Below are 13,597 nucleotides of genomic sequence, written 5' to 3' on the forward strand. Positions count from 1 at the left end.
GGGGCTGACCTTTGGGAAGGTGGCAACACACATTTTTCATCCTGGCCAGCCAGGGGTCAAGTACATTTCCCCCCAAATCCTTAGCTTTGCCTATTAGGATGTACATAATACATATACATAACATAAAAAGAAAAGGAGTACTCGTGGCACCTTAGAGACTAACAAATTTATTAGAGCATAAGCTTTCGTGAGCTACAGCTCACTTCATCGGGTGCATTTGGTGGAAAAAGCAGAGGAGAGATTTATACACACACACACACACACACACACACACACACACACACACACACACACACACACACACACACACAGAGAACATGAAACAATGGGTTTATCATACACACTGTAAGGAGAGTGATCACTTAAGATAAGCCATCACCAGCAGCAGGGGGGGGGGGGGAAGGAGGAAAACCTTTCATGGTGACAAGCAGGTAGGCTAATTCCAGCAGTTAACAAGAATATCAGAGGTTTCAGAGTAGCAGCCGTGTTAGTCTGTATTCGCAAAAAGAAAAGGAGTACTTGTGGCACCTTAGAGACTAACAAATAAATTTGTTAGTCTCTAAGGTGCCACAAGTACTCCTTTTCTTTTTAAGAATATCAGAGGAACAGTGGGGGGTGGGATGGGGGGGGAGAAATACCATGGGGAAATAGTTTTACTTTGTGTAATGACTCATCCATTCCCAGTCTCTATTCAAGCCTAAGTTAATTGTATCCAGTTTGCAAATTAATTCCAATTCAGCAGTCTCTCGTTGGAGTCTGTTTTTGAAGCTTTTTTGTTGAAGGATAGCCACTCTTAGGTCTGTGATCAAGTGACCAGAGAGATTGAAGTGTTCTCCAACTGGTTTTTGAATGTTATAATTCTTGACATCTGATTTGTGTCCATTCATTCTTTTACGTAGAGACTGTCCAGTTTGGCCAATGTACATGGCAGAGGGGCATTGCTGGCACATGATGGCATATATCACATTGGTAGATGCGCAGGTGAACGAGCCTCTGATAGTGTGGCTGATGTGATTAGGCCCTATGATGGTATCCCCTGAATAGATATGTGGACAGAGTTGGCAACGGGCTTTGTTGCAAGGATAGGTTCCTGGGTTAGTGGTTCTGTTGTGTGGTTGCTGGTGAGTATTTGCTTCAGACTGGGGGGCTGTCTGTAAGCAAGGACTGGTCTGTCTCCCAAGATCTGTGAGAGTGATGGGTCGTCCTTCAGGATAGGTTGTAGATCCTTGATGATGCGTTGGAGAGGTTTTAGTTGGGGGCTGAAGGTGATGGCTAGTGGCGTTCTGTTGTTTTCTTTGTTGGGCCTGTCCTGTAGTAGGTGACTTCTGGGTACTCTTCTGGCTCTGTCAATCTGTTTCTTCACTTCAGCAGGTGAGTATTGTAGTTGTAGGAATGCACTACGGTGCTAATAAGCGATGGTCACAAACACCACCCTATATTGGAAACCTACTGACCGCTATTCCTACCTACATGCCTCTGGCTTTCATCCAGATCATACCACTCGATCCATTGTCTACAGCCAAGCGCTACGATATAACCGCATTTGCTCCAACCCCTCAGACAGAGACAAACACCTACAAGATCTCTATCATGCATTCCTACAACTACAATACCCACCTGCTGAAGTGAAGAAACAGATTGACAGGGCCAGAAGAGTACCCAGAAGTCACCTACTACAGGACAGGCCCAACAAAGAAAACAACAGAACGCCACTAGCCATCACCTTCAGCCCCCAACTAAAACCTCTCCAATGCATCATCAAGGATCTACAACCTATCCTGAAGGACGACCCATCACTCTCACAGATCTTGGGAGACAGACCAGTCCTTGCTTACAGACAGCCCCCCAATCTGAAGCAAATACTCACCAGCAACCATACACCACACAACAGAACCACTAACCCAGGAACCTATCCTTGCAACAAAGCCCGTTGCCAACTCTGTCCACATATCTATTCAGGGGATACCATCATAGGGCCTAATCACATCAGCCACACTATCAGAGGCTCGTTCACCTGCACATCTACCAATGTGATATATGCCATCATGTGCCAGCAATGCCCCTCTGCCATGTACATTGGCCAAACTGGACAGTCTCTACGTAAAAGAATGAATGGACACAAATCAGATGTCAAGAATTATAACATTCAAAAACCAGTTGGAGAACACTTCAGTCTCTCTGGTCACTCGATCACAGACCTAAGAGTGGCTATACTTCAACAAAAAAGCTTCAAAAACAGACTCCAACGAGAGACTGCTGAATTGGAATTAATTTGCAAACTGGATACAATTAATTTAGGCTTGAATAGAGACTGGGAATGGATGAGTCATTACACAAAGTAAAACTATTTCCCCATGGTATTTCTCCCTCCCACCCCACCCCCCACTGTTCCTCTGATATTCTTGTTAACTGCTGGAATTAGCCTACCTTGCTTAAAGAAAAGGAGTACCGGTGGCACCTTAGAGACTAACAAATTTATTAGAGCATAAGCTTTCGTGAGCTACAGCTCACTTCATCGGATGCATTACCTTGCTTGTCACCATGAAAGGTTTTCCTCCTTCCCCCCCCCCCCCCCTGCTGGTGATGGCTTATCTTAAGTGATCACTCTCCTTACAGTGTGTATGATAAACCCATTGTTTCATGTTCTCTCTCTGTGTGTGTGTGTGTGTGTGTGTGTGTATATATATAAATCTCTCCTCTGCTTTTTCCACCAAATGCATCCGATGAAGTGAGCTGTAGCTCACGAAAGCTTATGCTCTAATAAATTTGTTAATCTCTAAGGTGCCACAGGTACTCCTTTTCTTTTTGCGAATACAGACTAACACAGCTGCTACTCTGAAACCATACATAACATACAATGCCAAATTCTTACTGTACCTGGCTACATGCCAGTGTAGTGTGTACACTTAAGAACAAATATGTATTATTGTGCTATTTACTGATTCTATATTATAGTATGCTGTTTACTAAGAGACATTTAATGAAAAACTGTTATGACTGGTATAGGAGCTCTGTCACTTCCTATCCTATCTGCTGTCGCACAGGTTAGTTCTCTTGTGCTTGTTACCTTGGAGTACCCTTCTGGGGTTTTCCTTGTACCATAGAGTCAAATGCAGTCTCTTAGCACACTCAGACCCTACATGTTGCTATTAGGTGAACTAGTCTCCAGAAAACTTCTCCTTTGAAGCATACTTTACCATGATCAAAACTAGAAAAATTTTCAATACCTGTACCAGCCAGATACCATCCTTTGTGTCTTCTACAAGCTCATAGAAGTGCATTTCGCCACTGAAGTTTGTACTGGAAACTGATTCAGAGGCCTCTTCTTCCTTGAGAGCAGAATAGAGCTCACCCTCCATGAGGTCTCCTGAATAATGGGCAGAAGGGAAAAAAAATTACACTACATTTGATAAAGGTCAAATTAATCAAAAATATTCCGACACGAAAGCCATTTCTTTGTCAGATAGTAAAGATTTTGTTAATTACATTTTACATAGCTGGGTGCAGCATCACTTCAGTCCAAGGACCATTAAAATTATTCTCAGTTTATTTTTATATGTATTCATACTATTAACACACACACCAATTTTAACTGTCAATAAGCCATGAGAAATGAACATTACACAGATTACAGAGATATATCTACATATGTAATTGGACATACTGAAAAACAAATGTATTTTCAGCCTCGTAAGTCCCTCTTGATGTTGACTGAAATTTGCAGTACTAAATTGGAAGACAGTTTTAGTTTCGATGTCTAGTCCTTTATTTTACATGAAATTTAGTTCTATAGTGAACACAGAGATCACACAAGACAAATTGTTAAAACTGCCAATTTAGACAGGTTTTTAGAATTCCAATCAACACCACTATAATTAGAATTTTACTTACAATCGAATAATCTGAAGTAGTTTTTACACAGCTAGTTTAAGATTAAGTTATTCCATTCTTAAAAATTTATTCTATTTACTAAGTAGTAAACATTTCCTAAGAACTTCAAGCCTAGCAACATGATTTGTTTCCTTAAAACAATATATGTAAGCTTATTTGATCATCTCTCTTTTGTTATCTCATTTCCTTTCCCATACTTCCTTTTAGAGACATTACAAACCAGATTATATTGTTAATACCAAATAACATTGTAGCAGTTACTGTATTAAACTCTTGAAATTTTTTTTTTTGTAAACAAGGAAGTTGTTTCGTACAGCATGCATGAAATTTAGAATTAAAGTTGAAACTCTTGGTTGTTAGAAAGCTATGAACTTCATTGAGAGACACCGTCCCATGATTTAAAGCCAAAAAAAAGAAATTGTGTAAAAATGTTACAAAACTTAATAGGAGTGTTTCTGTGACATTTAAAAAAAAAAAATCAGTGACAACATTTTGTTTGGAGTTAAACATTCCCCTTCAGTGTTTGCACCCAAACATTACAACATTATGAAAGTACATGAGCCAAAAAGCAAATGTGACAACCACCACAAGTGAAACTGACTAATCAGTTGTCACTGTTCAAACCAGGGAAGTAATAATAATAATAAAAAAGTAACTAAACAAGGTAAATGGTAAAAAGTAAGTTAGATTTTTAAAGTGTCAGTGTTAACAGTTTCAGCAATTAATAATAATTTTTTTTAAAGTCAATGGGACCCAAATCTCTTCTCACTTTCACTGGTGTAAATTAAGAGTCAATCAAGTCTTTTTCTTTCTGCCCAAACACTCTGAAGTCCTAGCTCCCATTACTGTTGCCTTTTCTCCATCCTCCCCCTCTCCTACACCCACATGCCATTGACAATCAGTTTAAAAAGCAGCAGTTAAAATTATCTTCCTTGCCTGTTACTCAGCCCACATCAGTCCTTCCTCCCAACCCCATTCGCCATATCACATTCTAATTTCACATCCTCACCATCAAGGCCCTTCTACAACACCGCACTTCTTTACTGGTCTGCTCAATCATTCTGTTGCTTACCACCTTCAAAGATGCCAACCTCATCCTTTCTCAGCTTCTCACACAACATTTCCATGCCTAATTCCTGACTGTGTTTTGTACATGTATAGAACTATAAAACCACTACACTACCCTCCCCTCAAGATCCACCTCTGAAGCAACACCTGTAAGAAACCAGTCAGATTGTTAGGTTGAGGAGCACATAGGGAAAGCTGGCACATTATAATAAAGATTAACATATTTGTTGGTATCCTTCTCTTCCTAGGCTTCATGGACTAGATCAGTGATACTCAGACCTCAGTGGTTCAGAAGCCAAATTAGTGATCGACATTATCCAAAAGAGCCACAGTAGCGTGAATTCATTGTTTCTTTAATATTTTATATTATTATTCTTACAGCAAAATGATGGATCAAGTATTATTTTATAAACTACAATGGGTTAATACATAGTAAAAGCATCCTGATTGGCTAATAATTAAATCACACAGTGTTTTAATATAATGTGAGGCAAAGAGCCATAGGAGATACATTAAAGAGTCACTTGCGGCTCGTAAGCCTAGGCCCGAGTATCACTGGGCTAGATTTACAAAGGGTTTTAGGCATTGTGATGCTGAGCATTGCAATGCTTAACGTCTAGGTAATTGCTGTGATTCACAAAGATAGAGTTAGATGCTCAGACTTCCTATAACAGAGGGAGATAGGCACCTAGAAATGGAGTTCACAAAAGCCAGCAGCTAGATGAGGAGCCACCTAAAAGCTAGCCAATTGGAGGTGCATCTGTCCTAAGTCATGCCCCTCTCAGGGAGTTCCGTGCCTAAATCCAGGGGCTGGAGCAAAGTGCCTATCTCTGCTTGGGATTCTCCGCTGTGAACCCTCTCCTGAGTCAAGTGCCTAAGATATTTCTTACAAAAAGTTCAAGCTGGGGAGAAGAAGAGCTCCCTCGTAACTTTTAGCCCAATGATTATGGTATTCACCTGGTATGTCTATGACCCTGTGGTTCAATTCCCCCTACTGCCTGATGGCAGTGGTGCCTGATGCCTGCTCTGCCACTTGCTGTTCCAGTTTGGATAAGTAGTTAAAGAGTCATTCGGCAAGCGAGAGACAGAGTGCACACAAGTGTGTAAACAGACAATACTGTACATAGAAACAGCCTGTCTACATACAGATGAAACAAGCTGAACTTAAAATAGAAATCAATACAGTTGACTTTAAATCTTATTAAAACATGTATAATCTGTTTAGCCCATACAAGGTTGTGTTTAGGTTTGTGTGGCCCTCCTGTGTAATAAGGTTGGGCACCACTATCCTAACCATGTGCTAAAATTTATGTGGGAACACCTCTGACCATCATGGGCCATATTGAGTGCAGTTAGATATGCTCAGAGCACACAAACCAGATCAGGCCCCACAGTTGAGTTAGGCGGAGGAGCATTTTTCTTCCCTCAGCTAATTAATTGCACTGGGCCTCAGGTGCCCAGACATCTAGAGTGAAGCACCAGCGTACATGCCCAGAGGCAGAAACATAAACACCTAGGGAACTTTTCCTGCAAAAATGTGGGTGCTGAGTGAGTTTAGGCACCTACAGGGCTAGGTGGCAGTGGAGTGGAAATTTTGTAAATACCAGTGGTATCTGGATTTTACACACCTAAAGTGGCAGTTAGATGCTTAAGTCCCTTTGTGAAACTAACACCATAGGTCACTTGTCATTTTAGATAGCAGGCTCTTTGGCACAGGAGTTAGTTACATCTATGTGTGTTTATGCAGCACATAGCACAGAACAATGTTGGTCCTAATTGGGGTCTTCGAGCACTATGGTAATATAAATGGTAAATTAGAGGAGTTTCACCAGGGCAAGACTTAGTGTGAACAAAATTAGGCCCATAACAGTGTCTTTTTAAAAGGTTAATATTCTGTCCTATGTAGTTACAGTGCTGAGGGCTAGAGTAGCCAGGAGGATGCAGAGTGGGAGGGGAAAAAAAATGTTTGACTTTTAGAAGCAAAGCTGACAGCATACTTCCTACTGTGCAAACATAATCTAACATTCAGATTCAATCCCCCTCAGCAACTCAGACTAACTTCTCTAAAATAGTCTCTTTCCTGCTTGCTCAGTAACTAGTCTATTGAATATAGGCCTATTTTCTTGACAGATGGTAAAATAAGATATTCACATTTACAACTTCTGTTAGAAATTTAATGTATTTCACAGTTCTACAGCTTTTTGAACTCTTATATTTATCACACTAATATTTTATTATTTGGTCTACCAAGACAACTGGTTATTTATTTAAATTCTGCTTGGAGAGCTGTTAACTCAAAGGTGGACACAATGTTGAGAAACAGAGATGTGTATTGTATGTAACATTTGACAAGACCTGCATAACTGAGGTTCTGTCCCCTCACAGTAGGCATATCATGATACTTTTCATAAAAGTAGCATTTCCCTTATGTCCTTGGCCAAAATTTCCCTCCTCCCACAATACTCTAGTAAGGCATGCCCTGTGCCAGCTTGCTGCTGTCCTATACCCCAGAGGTGGCTGCATTTCAATGGTGCTGTATGTACAATCTGGAAAGCACTTTAGGACCCTTCCGTATGAAAGCTGCTATTAGAAATGTAAGATTATTACTCCTGAGACGATTTTGTTTCCCAATAAGCTCTTAATGTGTATTAAGGTTTGTTTTTTTTTTTTAAATCAAGCATTCAGAGATTTTTTAACTAAAGAAAACCATTCCTAGGCAAAAAAACAGCAAACCTCTCATCGTTAATGGGTGAAATATCTTCTTACATACGATCTCTTACCTGACTTCTCCACCAGCTCCCTGACATCTTTCTTTTCCGGCAGCCCAGAGTACCCAAGCCCCCTGCACTCCAAAATGGTTTTCAGCTTCTTGAAGCTCAGAGCCACCGGGTCCACCAACTGGGTGGCAAAGAAGCCAGTCTCATACCAGACAATGGCCTCAAAAAACCTGGCCAGGACAAACAGGACCAGAAAATAGAGAAGCAAGAAAAACAGCTTCAGCCACATCTTTCCTCTGTGTGTGTGTGTGTGAGACACTCTGCAGAGAGAGCCAATCCTAGGAGAGGGAGAGAGAGAGAGAGAGAGAGAGAGAAATCCCAAAAGAGGAGACGGGGAAGGAGCGAATTATTCAGACCAATAACCCCACTGCTGCGGCCGCCTGGATCCTCCTCCTCGCCCCTGGCTTCTGGGCCCTCTCCTTGCTGCCCTGGTCCCCACTCAGGCGTTGGGGGGAGAGAAACGATATCTCAGGGGTGTTGCCAAATCGGCCGGGGGAGGGGGCTGAGCCCCCCGTGAGGCCGGGGGTGGGGGGGTCCTGGGGCCCCCAGGGAGGGGATGGGAGGGGGGAGTTGGGGCCCCCGGTCAGGCCGGGGAGGGGGAGGCTGATCTGCCTGAGGGGGATTGGGAGGGGAGGCGCCTCCCCTCGGGGACTCCCCGGGCCGAACGGTCAGCGGGGTGAAGCGTTGGGCCTGGCGCCTGCCTGCGGGCTCCGGGTCCCAGCCTCCCCCGCCCGGCCGCCGCCGCCGCCGCCGCCGCCGCCTGCCCCCAGCGGAGCCCGAGCCCGAGCCCGAGCCGCCGGCCGAGACATAACAAGTGACGTTGCCACCGGGGCGGGGCGGGGCGCTCAGCCAGCCACCAAAGGGCGGGGGGCAAGGCCGGGAACACAGACCCCCCCCCCCCGGGAGCGCTATTTGTAGGAGGAGATGCAAGGGAATTGTTTCCCCCCCCCACGTCTTCCCCGGCCCCTCATTGCCCCTCCCCCATCTCTTCCCCCGCCCCTCATTGCCCCTCCCCCATCTCTTCCCCGGCCCCTAATCCGCCCTCCCCCCCATTCTGGGCCCCGGACACTGTGTCCCCCCCCACCTCTTCCCCGGCCCCTAATTCCCCCCTTTCCCAGGACCCGGACACTTCGTTCCCTCCACCTCTGCCCCGGCCCTTAATCTCCCCTCCTGCCCCCCATTCCCGGGACCCGGATATTTAGTCCCCCCCCCATCTCTTCCCCGGCCGCTAATCCCTCCTGCCCCCCATTCCCGGGACCCGGATATTTAGTCCCCCCCATCTCTTCCCCGGCCGCTAATCCCTCCTACCCCCCATTCCCGGGACCCGGATATTTAGTCCCCCCCCCATCTCTTCCCCGGCCGCTAATCCCTCCTGCCCCCCATTCCCGGGACCCGGACACTTAGTCCCCCCCCATCTCTTCCCCGGCCGCTAATCCCTCCTGCCCCCCATTCCCGGGACCCGGATATTTAGTCCCCCCCCCATCTCTTCCCCGGCCGCTAATCCCTCCTGCCCCCCATTCCGGGACCCCGGACACTTAGTCCCCCCCATCTCTTCCCCCGGCCCTGGATCCTCATTCATCCCCCCCCATCTCTTCCCGGACACGTTGCCCCCCAGGGACCGATCCTCCCCCCCCATGTCCTGGGACCGGGATTATCGTTCGCTAAAGCACACGGGCAGGAGCGTGTTTACCTCCGCCCGCCGCGCCCGGGCCCCCTGCGGGGCCGAGTCGCCCCCCACCCAAGCGAGCCGAGGCGGAAGCGGGAGAGGCTGAGGCCTGGGCCAGGCGTGGGTTTAGCGCCCCGAGCCGGGCTTTTTAATAACCGCGCTGGCGCGTCCGCAGCATCCCGGCCCCGGCCCCGGCCCCGGCCCCGCTGTGAAGGGCTGACACCCCACGACCAAGGGAGCTCCAGGGCAAGTGAACCGGGGTGTGAGGCGAGGAGCCCGGCCCCTCCTGCTGACAGCGGCTGCTCTACCTGTACGCAAGCCAGGCAGCCGCCTAGGGCTGCAGGCTTGGCCCGGCCACCCCTCTGTCATGTTGGAGGGGTGGCTCGGTCAAATTTGGGTGGCCTTGTAACCCCATGCGCCAGGTCCCGCTGCCACTCGCTCAAATGTGGCCCAGCTGCTCCCCCCTCATGACAGGGGGAGGGCAAATCTGCTGCCCCTTTGTGAGGAGGAGCAGCGGCAAATGTAATTTTGCCTAGGACAGCAGATTGCCTTGGGGGGGCCTCTCTCCCTGGAGATTCATGTGTGCTTCCCCCCCCCCTTAACTCACATGATTTATTCCTCTCACCCCAAGTGATAACAAGCAACCCCCATGCATCCGCTGAAGTGAGCCGTAGCTCACGAAAGCTTATGCTCAAATAAATTTGTTAGTCTCTGAGGTGCCACCCGTCCTCCTTTTCTTTTTTGCGAATACAGACTAACCCGGCTGCTACTCTGAAACCCAAATGCTGCTGCTCCCCAGGATCAGGCCCTAAGTGCTTCCAGAGAGAGGAAACCCCCCCCCTCCAACCCCCTGTGCCTTGCCAGGGCTGGAGTCTAATTTAGGTGCTCAGGTGGATGTTAATGGTAAATTCTATGGTGACTGACTATAGACTTTTTAACAGTTTTGACATTTTAATGTTTAAGACTTTTTTTATTAATTGAAATTTTCAAAATTAAAGGGAAATTGGGGGCAGGGGAGGCATCAGATACTAATTATTTAATGATCGTAGGCATTGAGATTCAAAAAGTAAAAGCTTTATAACCATTCAAACACAAATAGTCAACATCACATGCCAAAATATACAAAGTAGATATCCTTAAATCAAACTCTAATAAGTTTGCAAGCAGCATTTTACTTACGTTGCCTATTCGTTACATTTCAATTACCAATTTTGGCATTTTTGTGTGCGGATGGTGAAATTGACATTTACCAATAAAAATGTAATCTTTGCAAGCTTAACTATAGAAAAGCCATGCAGAGTTAGATCAGTTGCTCAGGCAGGTTAGGCCCCCAATTTAAGTTCTGTATGAAAAGAAAAGCTTCATATAACCACAGCACTGACACGTGTCCCATTCATAACTCTTGTCCAACAAGCCACAAGAAATCTGACGGTAGGTATTGAAGTTCCTACAGCTGAAGTGTAGCTGGGACTGCGAGTGCACAGGCATCTCTCCCCACAGTGCCAGCAGATCCAACAATTCAGGTGTGCTCCAAGTGGGGAGAGCATTTGCTGCATGGAAGCCCCCACGGGCAGCTGGGAAGATGCATTCAGCGGTCCCACAGGGAACAAACAGGAAGTGGAATTTCAAAAAAATTATTGGGCCTTAAAAGGGGAAGGGTGGATACCTTTGTACCTAGGTGCAGCGCAGAAAAGTTCAAACTGCTGACCAGTTGTCAGGATGGGCAGTGTGGGACACCTCATGGAGGCCAATTAGAGCAACATAACCAAGGCGGTGTCCTACGCTGACACTTAGCTGATATAACTTTGCTGCAAAAAGCTCTATGCCTCTCATCCAAGTGGTTTTATTTTGTTGGCAAAGCAGGAGAGTTTTCTTGGCAGAAGGAGCATTGCAGTGTATACACCTCCACTGTTTTGTTGATGAAAGCTGACTTTTGTTGACAAAACTGTGTAAGGTAGACAAGGCCTAAGGCTTCTTAATAATAGCTGGGCCTGCAGAAAAACAAAGTCTAGCAATATACCTCAGCTGTCTCAGGACACAAGCTCAACCTAATTTCTGGTGCACATTAGTTCACAGCCAGGGCCCCTTCACTGAGAACACCATAGATACCATTCCCCAAATTTGAACATGGTTACTCTTCTCCTCAGTGTACTTGCTGAGTAGAGTTCTGATCATCAAGAGGGGCAAGATTAATTGATTTAGTGGTAGCTGGTCACAAGCTGAGCCTTTTGGCTTTGTCAACTTTGCTCCTATATTGAAAGTCACAGTCCTTTATTCTTACTATGTACATTTGTGAAGGGGTAGTCAAGAGTAAAGATTTGAAGGATGAATCATATAGCTCCAATACTGGACAGTTAAGGACAAACTGATTTTAGGAGATAGTTTTGCTCAATACTGAGTCACATGGGGGAAGACCAGCTTGAACAGAATATACCCAGGGATCAGTTGGTACTTTAAAATTAATTTATGAGAGGGAGGGGGGTGTAATGCTCTCCCATTTCTTAATAATATGTCACAGTCCACAAAACTTTATCAGCTGACAAATGTGAGGCATAATTTCTGGGTCTCTCTCAAATCTTCCATTCCCTAAGGGTCCTTCTAAATAATGAGAAAGTGACTCACTGCTGTAATGACCACTAACAGGACCAGCCCACACACCCCTGCCTATGCTGAAAACTGTTTGGCTACTAGCGTAGATAGGACCGAAACGTAATCAACAGCATTACAAAAGCATGTTCAACATCACCTGACATCAGGCCCCTAACAAATGCTTTGTATCTGTGCTGCAATCCTCTTCCCCTTTAAATCCCTCTTAAAGATCTACTTCTTCTGAGACACATACAAGAACCTCGCTGACTAATTCCTATATATTTATCTAAAGTGAGCAGCTCAGACGTACATGGAGTGATGGGTGGGAGGAGCCTACCATGTTTAATTTCAGTTAAAAGTTTGTTCAGGATTTTTAATAAGCAGTAGACTTATCAACAGATGAATACTTTGCCCATATGTTGTATCCCTCACTGCTTTTATGTTTTTAGGGTGTATGCTTTTCAGGGTAGGGGCTGTTCAGCTCCTCCTCAGTTTGGAAAGCACACAGCAATAATTAAGATAAAAGTCCACACAGCAAAACTGTTTAATGTCAATTAAGCGAGGTGTGGTAGGGGCACATAGACAATTTTTGTCTCTAATATGGCATTTCCTATTGTCAATGGACTAAGTGAAGCAGAACAGCACTACCTTTGCCAAGAGCCTCAAAAGTTAGTCCCAACATTTCCCACGCACTGTTGATTGTGATTTTTGGTGAAAATAATTTCTTTAGGCTTGTAGTTCAACTTTCTGGCAGTTCATATGTATTCACATGCTGATATTTTGGCCAGCAAGCCAAAATATGAAACTCTGGAATATGACTGTCCCCATAGTAAGGACACAGACATCACTACTTTTTAAAATTTGATTTTCTATCAATGCTCAGTGGTAGACTGGGCAGCAAGGTAACCAACAGACTTTCACAGCAAAGAAGTGGAGACTACGATGTTTCTCTGTATAAGAGGGGTCTGTGAATCAGACTGGGATCTGGCTTAGCATCAGTAGTTGAAAGGCTCCCCACAACACTTCTGTCTCAACTCCATTTTGCACCTAGGTGGCCCAGTTAGGGGAACTGAAGCAGGAGGAGCCCTTGAAGTACAGAGATACGAGCAGACAGACTAGGCTGTATCCCCCATCACATTAGGTTAGGCCTTGTCTACACTACAAAGTTTTGTCGGCAAAAGCTGCCTTTTGCCACCAAAACAGGGGAGGTGTATACAAAGCTGCTGTTTTGCATATAAACTAAGACCTCAACAAGAGGCATAAAGCTTTCTGCAGCAAAATTAAAGCAACAAAGCATCAGTGTAGACACTAATGTTTGTTTTGTTGACATAACTGGCTTCCACCAGTATTCCTCAGTGCCTGGCACAACTATTCCACAGTGCCTGCCATGACCACTCTGCTCGTTGTTTTGATCTCTGCTGCTCCACAGGCATGAGCCCCTCCCCTCTCAAAGCTCCAGGAAGTATCTGACAGCTGTGCATGCTGCACCCTTTGGGGAAACAGAGCAAATCATTGATGTGGAATGCTCCTGTTCTCCCCTGCCTAAGAACACAGCAGCAGACAGACTGCTACTGCAGGGACAGGACTGCTGTGCTACTTTGATATA

General features: G+C 45.4%; 1 protein-coding gene across 3 annotated transcripts in view; it reads right to left on the reverse strand.

Moving 5' to 3' along the window:
• The window catches only part of LOC119854716 (charged multivesicular body protein 3), a 64,396-nt gene extending 54,862 nt beyond the window's left edge, over positions 1–9,534 (reverse strand). The window contains exons 1-3 of one of the 3 annotated variants that reach the window (XM_043512714.1): positions 9,427–9,534; positions 7,740–8,014; positions 3,228–3,367 (exon numbers count right to left, since the gene is read on the reverse strand). In XM_043512714.1, coding sequence (XP_043368649.1) covers positions 3,228–3,367; positions 7,740–7,965 — 366 coding nt within the window. In that variant the 5' untranslated portion in view covers positions 7,966–8,014; positions 9,427–9,534. Of the gene's footprint in view, positions 1–3,227; positions 3,368–7,739; positions 8,280–8,437; positions 8,626–9,426 lie in introns of those variants that run through there. The other 2 variants (XM_043512713.1, XM_038399710.2) reach the window with 2 other exon arrangements.
• Positions 9,535–13,597: the final 4,063 nt, after the last annotated feature.

The sequence above is a fragment of the Dermochelys coriacea genome, chromosome 4 (genome assembly GCF_009764565.3).
Source record: "Dermochelys coriacea isolate rDerCor1 chromosome 4, rDerCor1.pri.v4, whole genome shotgun sequence".
Classification (NCBI taxonomy): domain Eukaryota; kingdom Metazoa; phylum Chordata; order Testudines; family Dermochelyidae; genus Dermochelys; species Dermochelys coriacea.